This window comes from Cyprinodon variegatus, unplaced genomic scaffold, assembly GCF_000732505.1.
Source record: "Cyprinodon variegatus isolate N-32 unplaced genomic scaffold, C_variegatus-1.0 Scaffold911, whole genome shotgun sequence".
Lineage (NCBI taxonomy): Eukaryota > Metazoa > Chordata > Actinopteri > Cyprinodontiformes > Cyprinodontidae > Cyprinodon > Cyprinodon variegatus.
In genome coordinates, this window is record NW_015151364.1 from 46,068 (window position 1) to 60,005 (window position 13,938).

Consider the following 13,938-nt stretch of genomic DNA (forward strand, 5'->3'; position numbering starts at 1 on the left):
TAAATATAGAAAATGTCTAAAAACTTTTTTTAAGAACTGACTTGAAGTTTTTATTCAGTATGGCAGATTTTCCTACTATGTAAATCATTTATTACATTAGCTCGATGAAAAATAAAATAACAAAAACTGACCTCAGTAATTTAGACTTTTGTTTCGTTTCAACATAAATTAATAAATCATTTATTAACATATTATCATACAACTTTGTGAATAAATTAGAATCCTTTTACCTATTAATAAAATGCTTTCCCAAAAACACAAAATGTTTAGACTTAAACCAAAATATTTCAAACGAAATTCTTTTTGTATGTCAAGTGTTGGCCTAGTGGTTAGAGCAGTGCGCTTGTGCTCTGAAAAGGTTGCATGTATACGGTTCCACTCCCACAGCCTCCACTCTGGGTCCCTGAGCACGACCCTTAACCCCACACTGCTCCCAGGGCGCCGCACAGTGGCAGCCCACTGCTTCCCGAGGGGTTGGAGTAAATGCAGGGGTACATTTCTTCAGTGTGAGATTAATAAAGTTTATTTATTATTATTTTATTTATTGTTTAAGCACAAAGGAATTACAGAAACATTGATCATTTCTCAAAATATGACAACCTGATGGATTTTGAAGCAAAGGCTGTTTCAATTTACGAATAAAATATTTTCTTGTTTACAAAACAAGGTCTTAAATTGCAGAGCAAACCAGTTTTATTTAAAATGCCTTTACAAAATAAATCACAATTAAAAACAGAAGAATAAAGCCAGGTAATTAAAAACAACAACAGCTTGAATGGAAAATTTTAGAAATCCAACTTTGGTCTTCGACTTCAAAATAGTCCTCTTGGTTTGGTTGTTGCAGGTTTTCATCAACTTATCTTTTATAAGTTGATGAAAACCTTTTATTTATTTTGACTGCAGCTGCACTCAATACCTTTGATGAGATAAAAGGTTCCCACAGCCACACCGAGGACGGCCAGAGTCAGGCCGACTCCACAGAACACTGATGGTCCAATACCGGGCTCGGTCTTTTCAACCTCTGGATACAATCAACACAAACATAAACATCCACACTTCTTATAGTTTTCATTTTGTACTTGCTGTTTTTCTCAGTTTATGGCCTGAATAATATTTTCTTACCCCAGATTCTTGTCAGGGGCTCCTCCAGAGCCAGATGTTGCACCGTGCAGCTGTAGATGTCTCCTGCCTCAGGTATGAACTCCAGTCTGAAGATTTGATTAAAGGAACCGTCTTTGCTGGGGACAGGAACATTGATGCTGGTTCCGTCTGTCACATTCTTTCCATTTTTGGTCCAATAAACTTTGACGGGGGCAGGATAGAACCCAGAAACATGACTGATCAGAGTGTTCTTCTCTCCCAGCTCCACCTCATCCCTGCTGAAGATGATTAGGTTGGAGGGAGGTTCTGTTAATAATAGATGTTGAAAAACTGGTTGGTTCCTTTCCATCTCATACGAACAAAGCTGTATTTCTCCCTCAACACGATTTAGGTAAAATTAACTCATTGAATTATGCTTGTAAATATGAATGTAAAATACATTGCTGATTGTTTATTTTACAAAGACATGATTGGTCCCATACAGATAACCTTAGATTATCTCACTCTCAGATTGATTTTTAGGACAAACTTCTATAATGTCATACTAGGATTGGTCAAATCTATGTATTCTTGATCTGGGTGAGGTACTTTATCTGAGTATCTTTTTCAGACCCCGCCCCCATTTTATATTGGCCTAAGTAGCTGTAGTCACATTTGAGTATACTGGCAATCTCTACAGTCACTAATCAGCTCTGTGCTGCATAGGGCAAAGGTGTCTGCCTCTGTATATGTGATGCGCTCATAGTATGTAATTATAAATAGCAAATTTAAGGCAACGCAGACAAAAATATTGAATATTAAATCCCTGTGATTATTACATGAAGCTGTAACTGTCAAAGTGCATAAATTGGAATGACAAAAATACATTTGCTAAATGGAAACAACTATATTTTTTGATTAAAGAAAGTTACACGTCATTGCGAGGATTTTGGGGTTGCATTGAAATTATTATGTTTTGCATCTCTTATAATCCTCAGTGTAAAAAACTAATTAATTTCAGGATAGTCACTGATGGCCAAGTTCTATCCAATATAAGATAATTGATTGTTCCGTATGTTCCTCACAGAGTACTTTGCTCTCAATCTGCAGGTTCCTAGAATTTCTAAAAGTAAAATGGGAGGCAGATCTTTTAGTTATCAGGCTCCTCTACTCCTCTCTTAGGCCTTGAAATATGTTTACACTGTGTGAAAATTATATAGCACCATCAAACCAACTACCAGTCTTAGTCCGTGAGGGCTGGCTTAAAACTTTTTTTGATAAAGCTAAATTTAGAGTGGCTTAGGTTATCCTGAGCTATCTCTATAGGTATGCTGCTAAAGGCTTAGACTGCTGGAGGACATAGGGACCTTTTTCATCATTCTGTTTCATTATATCTCTATTCCCCCACTGCAGTATATGTTTTTTTCAATCTCCACATTTATGCTCTTTCTGCTTTTTCTCATAGTGGCTTCATCTGGCTGTGACTCCATCCTGGAGAGAAAAATGAGCTGTGCTGCTGCCATTAATACCTTTGTTTATAGATGTTGGAGCTTGGCCAGTTTTTCAATGTAGTCCTGTTTCTCTGACTGTGACTGGCTGGATGTGCTCTCTTTCATCCTCTGACATGAGAGGTGGCTGGCTGTGTGTTTCCTGGACAGGGCCACCTGTGGAGCTATATGACAGGTGTCTTTTGTATCTCTGCTTCTTTCTTTATTCCTGCTTCTGTCTCATTGAACTCCAGTCAGCCTCTGCAGTTGGCCGCTCACACTGAGCCTGGTTCTGCTGGAGGTTTCTTTCTGTTAAAAGGTAGTTTTTCCTCTCCACTGTCAATACAAGCGTGCTTGGAGAGAGGGATTGCCTTCGAGTCAATAAGTTGATGCAATTAACTGGTTTTCCTTAAAATATAAAACTTTAAACCAATCTGACTGTATGATCTGATTGAATTGTCTCTGTAAAGTGTCTTGAGATGACATGTGTTTTCAATTGGCGTGATATAAATACACTGGATATAAATACAATGGATACATAACAGCGGTTACTGTTTAGTTCTTTGATGACTGACTAAATCACACAGATCAAATTTTCTTTTCATTATTTCAGACTTGAATAAAATTAAACAAATTCAATAAGGCTTTTTTGCTATTACCTTCCTTCATTGGGACTTCCTTCATTGCTTTTTGTCTTATCCTTAAGTTATCTCTGCAGATCTTCTGATGGGCTAACGCTGAATCATAAAACCCTTTAAAGGCAGGATGATTTGCAAAGTCAGGCAGAGCATCAACTCCTCTTTGGTTGATGTAGTCTGCGTACCAGATATCCCCTGCTTCCGTCCCATACACAAACCCTGTATCTGAATCTGAACAGCCGAGGAACCAGAAATCCTCATATAGAGCTGCAGGTAGAGAAAAAAAAAATCAGAAAATAGTTGGTTTCTTTTATTTTTTTTTATCAGTCTGAGGTTAAACTCACCGCTGGAAGAGACACAGAGGACAAAGGAAAAAAACAGGAGTGCTCTCATTCTGGTCAGATCACTTTGTTTCCATTAAACCGTGCCTGTAACAGGAAAGTCAGCTTAAACGGAAATGTCACACAGATCAGCCAGTCATAGAGCATATGAGGCTAGATAACATCAGATGATGTCATCAGAGTCCAGGTAGATATATGAGTCATTTCAGTTCCGCCCTTAAAATAAAAGAACAGGAAATCAATGGCAACAATAAGTTTTAGAAAACTTGGTATTGCCATCTAATGGTCAATAGAAAATGGTGTAATGAGTGGCAGAGACACAATGCAAAACCTTTAATTTTAAACCGTTATGGCTTTGGTGATTTGAGTCTGTTTGCTGGATCTGTGGTGCAGTTGGTAGCACTGATGCCTTGCAGCATGATGGTCCTGCATTCTGGTCCAGCTTACAAGTAATAAATTTGCATGTAAAGTTGATTGATCTCCTAAAATTGCCATCAGGTATAATTCATACAAAGTTCTTTGGCTCTTTGAGGCACTGTTTAGGGTGTCCTCCTCCGATAATCCCATAAAACTCAAGGCTCTTGGAACCCCACCAGAAGAGTACAGGATAATAATTGTTAATCTGTGAAGACTTCTAGACATTGTAACAGAAATCTGTGGTTATGTAGGGCTGCTCCTGATACGATGCAATAACGTCAGTGACTTGTCCAGTCTTTAAGGTACAGAGGACTATCTTTTATTTCCGGGTGGATCATCTAAAAAAGGGGTCCTCCTAATTGTCAATCATTCTGAATACATGTTTATGTAAGACTGTTCTACAGTACGTGCTCGCCCCATTAGCGATCTTTTTCTGCACCTGCACACTTTCAGCTGCATATGTGTGGTGAGCTCAGTTTCAGACAGTCACTGAAGCTCACCTTCGTAAGAGAAAAATATTCTCCGAAGTTTATGAGAAGGATATAATATATCGCAAGATCATTTGCACAGAGAGCTATCCTCGAAAAGCATTATGGAATTTGCTTTCACAGCGGCCCACTGTCACTATTTCAATATATTTCCACCCGACTAATAACAAAGATGGTGCAGGCAAAGCGAGTGAGGAGTTACGTGCAGTGATTATCAGTCTGATCAGTCAGTAAAATGAGTTCGATATGAATTCCACTATATAGCCTCCGCTGTATGTGGACGTAATAAGCTTGTATAAGGTATGAGAACAGCAATTTTTTAAATGGTGCATGTATAATTAGAAATGGGCTTGTGTATGCTCTTGCACATGCATTTTATGGAGAGGCCAGGTCTTTAAATAAAATCCACCAACATCTTAACATATGACACTTATCACCTTCTGGTAACACTACATGTGGCATGTTACCAAAAAAAAAGAAAAAGAAATTATACCATATTTAAAACCCAATTGTATTCACATTTAATGCAAAATGAAAAACATATTAACAAACACGTATATATATACAGAAAAGTATGTCATTTTTTTTTTTTTTTTTTTTTTTTTACAAAAGGAGATTCTTTTTTTTTGTCTTGAACAAAAACACTGAAATTAAGGTAACATAACTTTAATGGATATTTTTAAAAAGAATGATTCATATTAGGATCTAATTTTAAGAGTCTTAACATTGAGAATGTTCATATTGAAGTTTGTGAAGTGAAGTTTGGATAAGGCATTATGATCAATAAAACTGCTAAATGAAGCATTTTTTTTTACTCTATGCTGTTTAGCTACTGTTCTGTTCTGTATTGATTTAGTTCCTATGTTCACAGTTGTCCTTACATCAGTTCCTCATTTCACAGCTGCTGCTCATGGATGGATGGTGTTCTGTTAAATGATAGTTTTGCTTTGTGCTTCCTCTATTCTTCTTTTGTTTTTAGTACAAATTGTATAATGTTTCTGGAGCAGCTTTACCTTAGGTAAACATACATTTACATGTCAAACATTGAGTGAAACACTTTGATTGTCAAGGTTCTCGCTTTACTAGGTGATTGTTACCTATCCCAGCAAATGTTCAGTCTAGAACGCAATCCTTCCAGTTCCACTCAATCTTTGCAAGATCTTCAACTTATCCATTCTACATGATGTTTCTGAGATTTTATTTCTTGTTTGTGTATCATTGGATTTTTATCTGTCACAGATTAAGTTAGTTACAACCTAATTTCAGCTTCAACCTTCATTCTGCCTTCCTGTATTTGGATTCTCTTAAGGAAACATTGGTACAACGCCAGACGACGGAGAAAGGTTATGTGGTTTGTAAACAAATCTGGACCATCAGAAATAACAATGCAAAATAGTATTAATAAAGAAAAATAATCAGTGAGCAGAAATAATTGCAAAGGGACGGAAGACTTTTTTATTCAATTAACAAGAAATTAAAATAAAATACAGAACCAGAATATGTGAATAACAAAAGAGCCTGGAAAGAGATAGTGATTGTGTGGCCATATTTTTATTACCTTTGGAAAGAGATAGTGATTGTGTGGCCATATTTTTATTACCTTGTGGGGGTAATTTCCCTACCTATGGGTAATTGTTGGGACTATCGACTGGTCCCGACTGGTAAAGATTCTCTTCTTAGGGTTGGGTTTAGGACTTTGCTTGTTAACAGGCATTAAAAAGGGAAGTTTGGAACTGATCTATCTGCCAATAATAACAAACTGTTGCAATCAGACAGTAAGGATCCCAGAACTTAGCCAGAACAGAACAAGGGATGTTTAAAGACAGTTTATTTAAAGGTAAACTGAAGCCGGTCGCGGGATTATCATCAACGTCTATATCAGAATCATGTGGAAGCAGAGACAGCAGGTGAGTGCCCAAACCAACTTTACACAACGGATAGATAGTAGTAACACTCAGTAACCTCACATTCTGGAGTCTGATAGGAACAGTGTTCCAGTTAGTTGATTGGCACACTAACGATCACCAATCTGATCAGGGGAACTCTAGCTGATACTCGGTTGTCAGGAGACAGACAAGGGATCAGAATCATGATGCTGATGACTGGTTGGGGGTCCGGCAGGAATTTCCAGAAACCGTTGTCACAGATGAGGCCTATAGGGTCAGAACCGGATAATCCAAGTTCCAGAGAGAATCCAGAGGGAAATCCAAGGCAGAGTCAGGGTACAGATCCAGGTCCAGTAACAGGCAGACTTACAGATAAAACGGGTAAGGCTGGCTCAGATGATCAGGAGACGAAACAGATCAGATCAGGCAAACAGGTAGGCAATCAGATTACGAAGGGTTCAGGCAGGCTCAGGTATTAAGAGACAGAACAGCTCAGGCAAACAGGCCTGCAGAAGTCCAGCTCATGTCCTGGTTCCCAAGAACTTTAAAAACAAATGAAAGGAATTAAAATGACTCCTAAAATGCACTGGGAACCACTGTAAGGAAGCTAAAATAGGGGAAATGTGGTCAATTTTCGTGTACCTGTTGAAAGATGTGCAGCAGCATTTTGTTTCCTCTGAAGCTGGGAAATATATAAATCATTGACTCCTATATAAAGTGCATCACAGTAATCCAGACATGTGGTCACAAATTCATGGATTACTGTTTCAAAATGTTGTCTGGAAATAATAGATTTAATTTGGCTAGCTGCCTTAAGTGTAAAAAACTGGATTTGACAACAGCTCTGTGTGCTTCCAGCTTAAGATTAGCATCCATCTTGACCCCTAAATTTGTAACAACCGGCTTGACATACTGGGCAGAAGAGCCAAGATTGGTCAGGGAATCTACACTGGGTCTGCCAGAAATTACTACCTTTGTCTCATCTTCATTAAGTTTCAGGATATTTTTAGGTCCACCCAGGCCTTCTTATCTTTCAGACATAATAACTGAGACGGAAGAGCGGTGGGATCTGCGTTCTTTAGTGTTGAAAATATCTGTTTGTAATCTGCAAAAACAATGAAAAGAAAAATAGAGCCAAGGGGAAGGAGGTACATGCTACTGGCTCACTCAAAGAAGACTAAGAATCAATTAACTAAAGATTATTGGTTGCTCTAAACTAGTGAAATGCTAATTTGATCACATCCAAAATTCTTCAAGATTAACTTTGGTTCTCAAACAAAATCCATGCTGTGCCAAACTGCAATGTCACTGCATCATCTAATGGATTATGGTTTTCAACAAAGATTTTTTTTCTTCTTCTTTGTACTTTAGTTAACTTTCACTAGTGTTTTTAGCTGAAATATGTTTCACTTAGAGCTGAATGATTTTGTTGATAAACTTATATTTTGAATAGAGATTGAGGTGAATTTATTCAGTTTATGTGCAGAATTATCTGACCATGATTTGAGCTTGATTCACACTTGGATTAGGGTATTTGTTCATAAACAAGATATGACAGTCTGAATAATATCTGATTAAATAACACATTTACCACCCCTGTTGGGGTGGGCAATAGATTTATATTAGATGGGGCAACAGCGGCGTTGGATGTAGAAGTTTGCTCTGAAATCAAAGGGTTGACAGTTCAAGCCCCGACTCTGGCTTTCAGTGTCGTTGTGTCCTTTGGTCAAGTTACCTGACTTGAATAAAGGCGCTATATAAGTACATGCCATTTACCATATCAAAGTTGCACAGAAAAAAATTACTAGCAGAAGTTTGCAGATGAAAAAAAACTTTTAATGGTGAGTGGAACAAATCAAAGATAAACATGACAGAATTGTGGATGTGTCAGTTTTATTCCAATTAAAAACATATAGAATTGTTAGGTTTATTGTATCTTAACTTGACAAATGTATGATTGTTAGGCTGAAAAAAATCTATTTGGGGCCAAACATCTTAACTCTGTCATGGTATTGAAGAAAAAACAAAACAAACAAAGGAAAAAAGATTGACTCCTCTGATACAGTTCCTGTATTTTGAATATGTATTCAGTTTTACTGGAAGTATAACATTTTAAGATGTAAAAATTATTCGGTATTTAAAAAGTTTAGTTGCTACTAACGAAACTCAAAAAAAGAAAAAAAAAATCAAATATATACTCATTATCTAATCTACTTAAAAAAAAATCGTTTGTGTATCTAACTTATAATAAAAATTGTAAGATCATATAATATAACAGTATTTAGGGAATATATGCATCCATATTTTTTGACACACCTTTCACATTCAAGAACAAGCAAACATGGACAGAGGTAAAAACACATTGTTAAATCCCTTTTTCATCAACAAAGCATTAAAGCTTTCATTTTACTATCAAGCAACAAATTAATTTAACTTTATTTTATAGCTTTTGTACCTCCATCAAGTATGTGTAGTAAAGGGATTCAGGCTGTATAGATATATACAAACATGCATACCGCAATCAGGCGCGGAGTCTTAAACAGACTTTATTGTCATTTTGTACACACAGAGTGTATACAAAAAGAAATTTCGTTCAGTACAGCTCTCAAGACATTTCCATTTTTGAAGTGCAGCAGTGATGCTTCATATTACTTCAGCTTCCCTTTCTTATATATTACACTCTGTAGCAACCAAAACTTGGTCTTCAGCCAAGAGAGACTGTAAGATACTGTTTGGCCATGCCAAAAGATTGTGCTGCATGACCTGCATTACGATGTGCCACTGCTATGGAAATGATTTAATACTCAAATACTTTAGCAGTGAGCAAAATTAACAGACACTGTGCAGACACTATGCACCGCAGCGGATTTATTCACTTCAGCCGAAAGTGAATAAAAATTAGGTTAGCATGCTGTACTTAAATACTAAAGAAGGAAAGATTAAAATTACATGTCTTAATGTTTAGGGTTTAATAATCTCAAATAAAACAGGAGAGGTGCATCACACACATTAAACAAAACAGCTTATAAATTAAATGCAATCCACCTAATTTATAATGTTCAACAAAGTGCATTTAAGGTCTTCACATTATAAGTTACATTAGATGTGTAACAGTGCAGGGGTTTAGAATCATCTTGATCTTACACAAGTCGACTAATAACTTGTTTTGTAAACTTATGACTTTTCTTTATCTACGCTGAACATATAATGTCAATTTGAATGATCTTATGGATCTTTTTTCATCATTAGAGCCATCAGTAACTGCACTCAAATCTGTTTTTATATAATCTGATATAAATCTAACAAATATATACATATATCAATTAACCCCTCTGATTAAATCTCACTTTTACAGACTCCTAAAAACAGGTATTTCACCACATTACTATCTAATCTAAAAACATGTATATGTACTATAGAAGATTTTTGCATTAACTGAAGCCGATTTTATAACAGACACTAAAATTGGCTACTTTTACTTTATAATGGCCTTTTTTTTTATTTAAATAATTGAATTATGGCATGGACAGTCTTATCAAATTAACCATAATTTTCTTTGCAATGTATTAAGTGTTGGAGGATGAGTCCATGGATCCATTAGATGACACCTGGTAGCCACTTGTAGAGCCTGCAACAAAAATACTTTATTAAATTTAGATTACAGAATACATAGTATTCAACATTTAGTCTGAAAATTGTAGTTGTATGATATGCATCAATAAGTGATGCTCACATAGTCATGTGACTCCCGAATACTGTTATCCTGATCTTGAGGCATCAACCGTCATCTGCCTTTTTACTTCCCTAGAGAGCTAATGGTTGCTATACTCACAGCTATGTATATCCCCCCAGTTTATGTGAACTCAGGCCTGTGAGCATTAGTAGAGCCTCTTTCCACTGAAAAGGACTGTGGTGTAGCTGTAGTAGGGTTTAATAAGTGTGCTTTGTTGTTTTGCTCTATTATCTTTTTGAATCATTATTCCCAATGCTGCACCATTTTTAATGAATATGAACAAAGTTGTTTTGGCAGAGTGTACCGCTTCTAAGAATTCTCTGAAAAACCACCAGGAACAGAAGCTGCAGTTGTCCTTCTACCAGTCAGTCAATTAATGCATACTATATTCAGTAAGTATCACAACTGGGTTTGCGGGGGCTCTGCAGCAGAGAAGAAGTCTCTGCGAAGGATTTTAACAACCCAAAAGACAGTAGGCCTCCCTGGGGGAGCTTGCTATCTCCCACAGCTTTTTTAGGTCCAAATCCATTTTGAAGACCTTTTAAGAGTATTTTTTTTAAATCTTCCCAGCCCCACCCCCATTTAAATCTGCTTCCCACCAACAGGCGGTTCAATAAATCCATGCACTATACTGGCCCTGCGCTTATCTGCCTAGATAGTAATATGATAAATGGACTGAATTTATGCTTAGCTCATAATACTGACCCTGGCTTATGCACTTTCAGCACATTGCTCTCACTCAAGAACACACATACACGGATAAGAAGAATAATTTGCCTTTTTCAGAAACACAACAATATATGACAAAAGGAAGCCTGAATCAAACTACTACTTCTGTATTGCAAGTAGAGTACTTTTCCAGGCCCTACTTTTGGCCATTTTTCTCTATTAGATCAATCCAGTAAAGAGGCTCCCAATTCACCCTAACTCTTTCATCACTCTTTTGATTGTTTTCTGGGATTCATTATATAGTAACTTTAAACCTATCTGACTCTAGACAATTTGACTAACATAACATGCCTTAAGTTGATATGCTGTGAATTTATGTTATAAAAATAAACAGTATTATATAAATTGGTGAAAAAAAAATATTAAATGTAAAGGCCTGAAATAGGACTAATACATATTTATGGTTGTGGATGTTAATGTTTACATACGTTTTCCTTTTCTGAATCTCCTGAAAAGGTTTCCAAATCCACTGGATATGGTTCCAGCACTTGTGCTCTAAAACAAGAAAAAAGTAATTGTGATAACCCCAAAAATTGAACCGATAGTGAAATAATTTAAGTGAAGCAAACTTTGTACCCTTGTTCTTGTTTGCGAGGTAGATCTCTGAGATTTTCTGATCTCTGACCGCACCTGGAAATTCATTTTTGCTGGTTAGTATCTACTTTTTAAAGATTTGAAAAATGATATGAAATTAATAAATATATCTTTGTTATACAAGCATATTAACTGATTCCAGTATTTGCTATATATTGTGCATCAAAAAGCCTAACAGCCCAGGCAAACTCACTGTTCTGTCTAATAGAGTTCCAAACACCAAAATGAAGAAACCCTTTATAAACACAAAAGGAACAGAAATATTAGAGAAAAACACAGCTGTCATATTAGAAATCATGTTAAAGTGTTAACAATTACCGCTCATGAACATGAATAGTTACCTGCAGTGAATTGAACAATGCAAATGTAATGTGGATCCCTCTGTTGTTTGGCCTGACCATGATTCCAATTCCTAAACCCCAAGTTATTCCAAAAAATGGTGTTAGAACAGCCAGACTCCTGGCAATCACCAGGAGGACATGCTTCTCTCCTGCTTGGGCAGCATTCTCCCCTGATCTTCTCCTTAACATTTTGAATATCACCACAATCAGGATTATAAGGTTCACGGCCACTATCAGAAGTGCAGGTATCACAAACCCCAAAAGAGCTTTGGACTCGTCCCAGTTGAGCCAACAGACAACATCGCCTCTGATGTATTCGTTTGAAGGAGCAGTTACAGCTATAGTTATTGTTGCAATGATCAGTGGTGCACCATATCCCAAAGAGAATCCAATGGCCAGCATAGATGCTTTAGACAGCCCTCCATCAAAGACATTGACCATACGGTAGAGCAACAACAGGGCTGAGGCTAGCATCCAGAAGAACAGAGCCAGGTAGAAAAAATGGATAAAAAAGGTAGCTGCTGTGCATGCTGGTGCATTTGTTGTCTTTGAAATGGCCGCTCCAATGAAAAACCAAATGTCTGCAATCAGGAGAGACACAGCGATGTTAACAATAGACACATGACGCAAGTACGATGTTGTGTTCTTTCTTATTTTTCTCCATACAATGCCTTCAATGATTAGGCATATAATCAAAGAACCCATAGAGATTCCAAGTCCAATGTAGGTTATGTATTCCAACGGAGGATCAGTATAGCTGGAGGGTGACATTAGAATAGAAAACGAGGTGGTATGGTTACAGTTGCAGGTGACTGATCCATTTTCACTCATTACAAAGGAGCAGCCATCCTCACTCCAGCCTCCAAGACCATCAAACAGTTTGAAATCCCAAAAAACACATTTAGGGTTTCCCAGGGTTTCATTAAGCACATCAAAAGCTATTGATATGTTCGTAAGATCTGATTCTGGCTGGATAAGTGCAACTCTTCCATTGATAACACTGGATGATGTATTTGTTTTTTCTCTCACAGGAAGAACGTTGTCCATGGATGCAAATAGTATCACTGAAATTGATTGTTTCTCTCCCCCAGCTTCTGGTATCTCTACTTCCAGTGAGGAATTAAAGTCCGCGTTGAAAATGTTTGTGAAATTAGTTTTGGTGAAAATTATATTTTGTGTATTTATTTTGAAAGGTTCATTGACAACATGAGCTGTTATTCCTTCAAAGGCGCTTAAAAACGAAGAGCTGGCATTTCTGGTTCCTGTATTATTACTGTTCAGTTGATCCCATGATTTTTTTGCAGCATCAGTGGTGAGAACTCCGGCACTTTCCAGGATGTTCTGTGTCAATAGACAAAACAAATAGAAAAAGAATATTAATTCCCATATCAGTAGCACATGTTTTGTTGAAAAGGAACTTGTGAAACTAAAACAGTGGCATTTTCATATGAGTAGATCCCCAGCCAAACTGGGGCACTGCCAATATGGTTAATATCAAAAACCACCACTAGATGCAAATCTATAGTACATACCCTTGTGGATTCTTCGTTTATTGTGATATTTAAAAAATCTACCCTTCGAGCAATATTTTCTAAGATGTTAACCATTGCGTTGATGGTTGCTGGAGAATCAGTTATGGTCTTTGTGTTGTTGATAGTTGCATCCTTGAGGGTTTCCAAGAATCCTGGCAGGGTGACTTTATCCAGTTCCTGACACATTTCAAGAGCAAAAGGTTTGCAGTTACAAGTTGAATTGCTTGAAGGCAAATAGTTTGGAGCTTTTAGAAATATATGCAGCAAAAAAGTACATTATTTCTACTATCCTATGAGTCTGATCTCTAAGTTTACAAATGTATAGTTAGCATGTGTGTGTCTAGCCTTCAGTGTGAGCACTATTTTTCCAATTTCACAATCAAATTGAGGACCAGTTGTTGCAAAGTGAGGACAATTTGCTGGTCCTCACATGCTATTTTGGTAATGGTTAAGTTTAGGGATAAGGTGTCAACTGGGTTAGGGTTAGGGTGACGTATGTATTGGTAAGGGTTAGGGTATAGAAATGGTTGAAAATGGCTGAAAATCAATAGAAGTCAATAGGAGTCAACACATGGAACAGTGTGTGTGAGTGAGACAGATACACAACCTTACTTGTGGAAGTATTGTGAAAGTGTAATAAATATCGCAGAATAACTACTAGTCGTTGGAAGC

The 13,938-nt window shown here is 36.9% G+C and overlaps 2 protein-coding genes across 2 annotated transcripts in view; both read right to left on the bottom strand.

Moving 5' to 3' along the window:
* Positions 1 to 692: 692 nt before the first annotated feature.
* Positions 693 to 3,674, bottom strand: LOC107099836 (mamu class II histocompatibility antigen, DR alpha chain-like). Its single transcript, XM_015398109.1, has 4 exons — positions 3,550 to 3,674; positions 3,227 to 3,472; positions 1,123 to 1,407; positions 693 to 1,021 (listed from the first exon to the last, which is right to left on the bottom strand). The coding sequence occupies exons 1-4, from the start codon at positions 3,596 to 3,598 to the stop codon at positions 885 to 887; spliced, it is 717 nt and encodes a 238-aa protein (XP_015253595.1). The 5' UTR covers positions 3,599 to 3,674; the 3' UTR covers positions 693 to 884.
* A 5,574-nt stretch (positions 3,675 to 9,248) lies between these two features.
* Positions 9,249 to 13,938, bottom strand: part of LOC107099837 (adhesion G protein-coupled receptor F4-like) — an 11,025-nt gene continuing 6,335 nt past the window's right edge. Inside the window, exons 8-13 of the mRNA XM_015398110.1 lie at positions 13,267 to 13,443; positions 11,735 to 13,075; positions 11,587 to 11,628; positions 11,376 to 11,429; positions 11,228 to 11,294; positions 9,249 to 9,965 (exon numbers count right to left, since the gene is read on the bottom strand). Of these exons, the coding sequence (XP_015253596.1) occupies positions 9,904 to 9,965; positions 11,228 to 11,294; positions 11,376 to 11,429; positions 11,587 to 11,628; positions 11,735 to 13,075; positions 13,267 to 13,443 (1,743 nt within the window). The 3' untranslated portion in view covers positions 9,249 to 9,903. The remainder of the gene's footprint in view (positions 9,966 to 11,227; positions 11,295 to 11,375; positions 11,430 to 11,586; positions 11,629 to 11,734; positions 13,076 to 13,266; positions 13,444 to 13,938) is intronic.

What these genes read in the sequence shown, in the direction of transcription:
- LOC107099836 (XM_015398109.1), bottom strand. Translation starts at nt 3,598, where the DNA reads ATGAGAGCACTCCTGTTTTTTTCCTTTGTCCTCTGTGTCTCTTCCAGC. An exon ending in CCTCTGTGTCTCTTCCAGCG is followed by an intron (nt 3,473 to 3,549) that starts GTGAGTTTAACC and finishes CTCTACCTGCAG; the next exon opens with CTCTATATGAGGATTTCTGG. An exon ending in GCCCCTGACAAGAATCTGGG is followed by an intron (nt 1,022 to 1,122) that starts GTAAGAAAATAT and finishes GATTGTATCCAG; the next exon opens with AGGTTGAAAAGACCGAGCCC.